Below are 6749 nucleotides of genomic sequence, written 5' to 3' on the forward strand. Positions count from 1 at the left end.
AGCGAACAACGGCTCTGATAAAACTCTCCGCACTGAACAGCTCGGGTTGCAGCGCACGTGAACAAACCTATATAGACCTTGTTCACATCTTCATTCTTTGAGAATACATCCTTGACATAGATGGGCCCAGCAAGTCCACTCCTACTCGAGTAAACGCAAACTCGTCGCTCAATTGAAATTCAGGAAGAGGTGGGAGAGGCGGAACTGCATAGCTTCTGCCCTTTTACTTCTTACAAACAGAACATTTTCCTGTCGCAGTTTTCACAGTTTGTCTCCCTTTTGTTACTCAGAATCTTGATCTTAGCTCTGTTAGTGTCCCTCGCACCATTGTGAAGAACCTTAAGATGACAATCATTTATCACTTGGTAAGTTAGTCAGGAACATCTTGGAAGGAATATTGGAAAAAGAGCATCATACGGAATTGGGGCATTTTTAAGACGACCGCCACACCTCAGAATTCCCTTGTCATCCGTTAACAGTGATAATAAGACCTTGACCTGGTGAAAGTTCTTGTTGCTGTAGACAGATTTCTGAACCTCCTTGATCCAAAGCTCTTTTGCTCGATCCACCTCTCCGTGCCTTATTACTCCATCAACCAACCTCTTCTTCATTTGACTTTGCTTGAGATTAGAAAAAATTGCTAAACATATGCAGTGACTCGCATCAGTCTTTGAAGACTACTGAACCTTTCCAAGGGAATGATGCAATCAAGATTTAGTGGCTTTTCTGACATCACCTCTCCAGAGGCAATGTTCCAAGAACTGTACTGTCATGCTGCTTTTTGTGGCTGTTACAGCCTCCCTTTTTCAGTTCTAGCCAAGGATCTGAATCGTCACTTGTGACTTCAACAAAGTTCATTGTAAGACTTGGCCACCACTCCTTCCCCTTTCTAAGGAACTCAGGACCACTCCACCATAATTGGTTGGTGATGAGGTTCGAGGTCATCGAACCACGTGAGCAGATGTCAGCTGGGTTGGATTCGGTAGGGCAATGATTCCACTGAGTTGGCTTTGTAAGTCAACGGATCTCAACCACTCTGTTTTGAATGAATTAATCGAACTCTCTGCTTACACCCCAAATCCACCACAGAACAATTTGCGAATCTGACCAGAAGAACAGAGCATCAACTTTCAATGTTCCGTCAAATGCTGTCAACACAGTATTGACCAATCAAGCCAGAAACAAGACTGAGCATCAAGTAAGGCCCGGTTCAGACGCCGTTCTTTTCATGAGCCGAACTCAATTCGAATTTGGACCGACCCAAATTGACAAAAGTACGCCTCTTGATTCAGACGCCGTACTTTTTGGCCGTTCCGAGGCCATTCCTAATACAGTTGCAATAAAACCAGTCAAAATACATTAAAATAATTTATGAAATAGGATCAGCACATGAAAAGTACGGCGTCTGAATCAAAGGCGTTCCACAGGCGAAATTCTCGGCCAAGCCAGGCGGGAAGAACGGGTGAGCCGTTCCAAATTGAAATAGCAGTTCTTATTTGATTGCATCCGCAAAACCATGGAGTTGAATGCTTCGTAAATCTCCTGATGACAAACTAAGGAAGTAGTGTCTTTTCAGTTGTACTACTCCCACCCTCTTAGCATCTTGAACAAGCTTTAACCATTGTTCATGGATGAGTGAATCCACAGGGTCGTCCCAACCTACTCTTGTCTTGCTAATAGATCGAAAGATGATCTTCAGTAGAATGATGACTGGACTAATTAGCCCCAGGGGGTAGTACAACTTGCTTGTTGTACCAAGAATAGCTCTCCTCGTAACTGGACAAGTATTGCTTGGATCTGGTTTCTCCTTTTTTGGACTAAGTATTTGAAAATCCTTTGTTATTTGCTCTACCTGTGTTAAGTGGAAAGTAGAGAACGTTATAATTTGCCCTATTGTTGTAAGATATTTGGCTTCAACAAAAATTCATGTAGTACTGGTAAGCAAATTAGCAAATTCCCCAACAACGCCCCCTGACAAAAATAAAACACAATTCGCTTTTTTGGCACGGAGAGAAGTTTATTATTAGCACAAACAGTAAAGAACAGCCAACGATATGCCTAATAAACCTCTCTGCCACCCTATGACAGTAAATAAAATCACCCCGGGTGGGAGGGTGGGAAGAAGAAACGAAACTGTACTACACAAATTTCAGTCTGGTACGCTCGAAGTGAAAACTGACTCGAACTGAAAAACGAAACTCCTATCACCTGATACTAAGGGTGTGCGTTGCGCAATTAATCCCTTTGAACATGTGCTTGTCCAAAGGGGGTAAATTCCCCAACAACGCCCCCTGACACAAATAAAACACAATTCGCTTTTTTGGCACGGAGAGAAGTTTATTATTAGCACAAACAGTAAAGAACAGCCAACGATATGCCTAATAAACCTCTCTGCCACCAAACGGAACGCGCCAAAAAAACGAACTGTGCACTGAAAAAAAAAAAAATAAAAAAATAACTACGAAGTACTAGAAAAAAAACAGCAGAACGAAGCTGCTGAGCGAAGGCGAGCTTAGATTCGACACTAAATTCTAAATAAGCCTTATACGCATCACTTGCCCAGTCGCCGTATATCTGTATGAGTTCACCTGGTACACCGTGATTAAAGGCCCAAGAGGCCGCACCTCGACGGAAAGAATGACCTCGATAGGACGAAGCATCAGGAAGACCAGCAGTGGAAAGAGCCCGACGGAAGGCGGCGATAAAACGATCCTGAGTGAGAATAGTAGGACCATAATGGCTAGGCAAAACGAATAAGGCGGACCGGGAACTAGCGGGAACGAGACAAACTATACGTTGATATGCAGCGACTGGACATAAGGGAGAGCCCGGTAGTCGTAACAAAGGAATATGTAATTTTCGCTCTCCGAACTGAATAGTTTTAGTACATTTAAAAGTAACAATTAGCCCATGTTGATTTGTTGCAACATCGCTCCGAGTAAGATTACGCGAAGGATCAAAACACTTACGTGAACGTGGTACTATATTAGCTAACCTCGCCATTAAAAAGAATGTAAATAGAAAGGCACAAAACAACGTGCACGAAATAGGATCGTTCTCGAAATCTAAAACCCTGGAAATGTGACACAAAATAGCAGGAGTAACTGGCGGAGCTCTGCATGGGGTGTGGAGCGCGTTACGTGCAATGCCACGCAACGTCAACGAGAGTAGAAAATCCTTATTAAAGGGAAAATCTAGCCCTGAAAACAAATGTAACAGCTTAACCCCTGACAAATAGTTACGAATAGCGGGAGGACTAAGAGTACGGCTGAGAAATTGCACATACAGACAAATAGTATCCAACGTAGCTGGCGTCGGGGTTAATCGGAAATATGTACAAAATAACAAAAAGGCTCTAAATTGAGTCCTTAAATTACTAAATGTTCCAGCACTATAAGCCGAACGGAGCGTGTACTTCCAATCCTTTCTCAATGCAGATAATGCTAAGAAATCTACAATAAAAACAAACAAAAACGGTCCATTAGAAAGGACTGTCTAACTGGAAGAAATTAATTGGCACAGAAACTGCAATAAGTTGATCACGTTGAACACGGTTCAGAAATTGTTCTTTAGCCCGTGAGGGCACATTCCAGCGAGAAAGCACGTCAGCGTCACTGTTCAGCACACCAGGAATATGAACCGCTCGAATCTCAAACTCGTGTGTTGCCGCCAAGAAACAGACTTCTCGCAAACAAGAATTAATAAAGGCATTCCGACATCGTCCCGAGTTCAGAACAGTGACTGCGACTTCGTTGTCACACCGAACAGTTAAACGAAGGCCGCGCCAAAGATGGCCCCACAGTTTGAGAGCAACAACGATGGTCAAAAGTTCCAAGGCATTAATGTCAAGATGCTGGCTGGAGATGAACTCTGGAAACTCCGCATGAAAATAATAATGCGCACAAAGGCCTCCACAACCGGTTAGACAAGCGTCGGTGGTAAACACCTCGCCAGGAGACGACCAGTTATTTACGGTAATCATTGACACACCGTTGTATACACGCAAAAACCTGCACCACCATTGAATGTCTTTACGAAATTCAGAATTAAGATTAATGTGATGATGATTAAATTTCACCGTCCGTAATAAACGAAGAATTCGCGCAATGAAGACCCGACTTTGGCGAACACACTTCGATACAAATACCAACTTGCCTACCAGCGACTGAAGGGATGATTTCGTTGTGGTACGTTTATGTAACCAGGTGTGTAACAAGCTCTCAATTTCGGCTAATCGGTCAGAGTCAACAGATAAGGTAAAGTCAAGAGTATTGAGCTCGACACCCAAACAAGTCATTACTGGAGAAGGAGGACATGATTTATCAATAGATTCTTCTAATCCAAGACGATGCAGCAAAACTCCAACCTCATTAAAATGAGACATTGTCAAAGGCGGCGGCGAAACACCAATAAAGTCATCGAGATAATTAAATGTACTTAGTCCGCGCCGGTTGAGAATCCAAGTAACTGCGGAAGTAGAGCGTTGACATGCCATCGCAGCAGAACGGAGACCCATCGTTAAAACTGTGTCAAAGTAAAATTGTCTGTTCCAGGTATAACCAAGTAAATGATAGTCATGGGGATCGACGGGGAATTGGCGGTACGCTTTTCGAAGATCGCGCTTGTAGAGCATGCAACCCCGACCGAGTGAAACAATCGCCGAGACGATGGCATCAATAGTGGGATAACTCAATTCGAGTTGAGCTCCAAGAAAAGAACCAGAAGGAATACCGTCATTAACTGAGGAGCCACAAGGCCAGCTTAAATCCACGATCACTCTTCGTTCCTGAGAGTCGCGCTTGGCCACCGTGTTGAGAGGAGAAACCACAAAACCGTCAAGAAAAGGCGGTGCATCAAAGGGTCCTACAACGCGACCAAGTAAAATCTCGTTGCTAATATAGTCCTGAACTGCGGAAGGAAAATCCAACGCGCCACGGTGGGTACGAAGGTCGAACACTGGAAGGGTCTGGTCAGTGTAGCCAAGTGGCCAACCAAATTCCAAAAAGTCACAAATGACACTGTCCTCATAGTCTTGAAGCAAGGCACGCCACACTGGAATATTCAGTCGAGAAGGAACGGGAATACGAAGTCCGGTATAATTGAACTGTCCCGAAGAAAAAACAGCACTGTGAGCGTCGATAAAGGAACTCGTGACAGGACGTGTTGCGTAATCAAAAACTGAATGTCTTGATTGTGAAAACTTAATAAACGTATTGTCTTGTGGGGAAAAACTAAAACTGGAACACGAAAATTCTGACTGTCCAGAATCGAAATGTCTCGCAGGAGAAAAGTCTTGCAATAAAAAGTCTCGAGTAAACTGGCTAGAACCACAACAAAAATCCAAAACGGGCACGCCCCCAGCTTCGGCTCCATGAAGACTAGGAGGCAAAAAATAGTCTAGTTTTTTGACGTCGCCGACGAATCTTTTGCAGAATCTTTTAAAGGACAATCAGAAGAATGCTCACGATGTGACTCCTGCTTTCGAAGACGAGTCCAGCACGCTGCGCAGATATGTTTCAACCATTTGCGTTCGCCACGGAGAAATCCGAAGTGGTCTTTAACGCTAATGCATTGTTCTCGCTGATAATCGCGACAAAATAAAACTGGCGCTGAAGAAGTCGGCAATTTCTCCTTCAATGGGTGTCCGTAAAGTGTTCTACTTTCCAAATGAAGATAAGAGTCTCCCCATTTAACAAGTCCACGCTCAATTTCGAGCAACACTGAACCATGAAAATTGAGAACGGCCGACCATTCGTACTGTTGTGCGAAGTACATTAAGGATACCAGATGTTTTTCACGCTCCGTGCGCTCTAAAGGAGTGATATCCTTACATAACAAAATTTGAGCGTATCCAGCCACGAACTCCGCCAACGTTAACTCCTCGTATTTGACCTCGCGCTGCGCTCGTGTGATACAAAGAAAACTGTGAGGCCATCTTTGAGGATACAAAACCGCACTGGTAGCTTTTGCCTCCCGGCCCGATTTTAACTTACCAGGACGCGAGGAAGGTGCAGAAGTAGCTCCTGATTGCTGAATAGGGTCGGTCTCATTCTCAGACTCGCTATCATCCGAACCACCAACGCCAAGGTGCTCTACCCGTCGATCCACGGTCTTAGCTAAATCGGTCATAGCACGAAGCTCTGGCAATGTAACAAGGGGCGGGACTGCTGGCGCTTGCTGCTGTTGTGAAGAGGCAGGACGCACTAACGCGCGCAACTCGTTAGTCTCCTGTCGAAGAGATTTCAATTCGGTGGATAAGAGCTGCACCGATGCTGTCAAAGATTGCAATACGTCAGGGTTTGAAGAAGCGTTAGCACCAACCTCGTCGGTATGCTCTAGCTCATCAGCCGCATCGCGATCCTGTTCGGTATCGTTGTGAACTGGACCCGTACAATCCTTTCCAGGACGACCAAAATCATGTGCGGACTTTAACTCTTTGCAACCTGGGCACTTGCTTTGACGACCCATTAGGATAAAACGAATGAAGAAGAAACGAAACTGTACTACACAAATTTCAGTCTGGTACGCTCGAAGTGAAAACTGACTCGAACTGAAAAACGAAACTCCTATCACCTGATACTAAGGGTGTGCGTTGCGCAATTAATCCCTTTGAACACGTGCTTGTCCAAAGGGGGTAAATTAAACAACATATCAGATAACTTACTGAATAATCACTTTCACTTGACCCATCTGCAGAAAGAGGTAACAGAAATGACATTTGTTAGTGAAAGGTTTCCGTTACAATTGTA

General features: G+C 44.2%; 1 protein-coding gene across 1 annotated transcript; it reads right to left on the reverse strand.

Annotated features, from left to right (window-relative positions):
• Nucleotides 1–1960: 1960 nt before the first annotated feature.
• On the reverse strand, nucleotides 1961–6468 carry LOC144648582 (uncharacterized). Its single transcript, XM_078508104.1, has 3 exons — nucleotides 5466–6468; nucleotides 3527–5217; nucleotides 1961–3495 (listed from the first exon to the last, which is right to left on the reverse strand). Exons 1-3 carry the CDS (start codon nucleotides 6466–6468, stop codon nucleotides 2344–2346), a joined length of 3846 nt encoding a protein of 1281 aa, XP_078364230.1. The 3' UTR covers nucleotides 1961–2343.
• Between the last annotated feature and the right edge of the window lie 281 nt (nucleotides 6469–6749).

Source organism: Oculina patagonica, chromosome 4, assembly GCF_052425735.1.
Source record: "Oculina patagonica isolate OP01 chromosome 4, crgOcupat, whole genome shotgun sequence".
NCBI lineage: Eukaryota > Metazoa > Cnidaria > Anthozoa > Scleractinia > Oculinidae > Oculina > Oculina patagonica.

What these genes read in the sequence shown, in the direction of transcription:
- LOC144648582 (XM_078508104.1), bottom strand. Translation starts at nt 6,468, where the DNA reads ATGGGTCGTCAAAGCAAGTGCCCAGGTTGCAAAGAGTTAAAGTCCGCA. An exon ending in TCGAAAGCAGGAGTCACATC is followed by an intron (nt 5,218 to 5,465) that starts GTGAGCATTCTT and finishes TTTCCCCACAAG; the next exon opens with ACAATACGTTTATTAAGTTT. An exon ending in AACGTGATCAACTTATTGCA is followed by an intron (nt 3,496 to 3,526) that starts GTTTCTGTGCCA and finishes TCTTCCAGTTAG; the next exon opens with ACAGTCCTTTCTAATGGACC.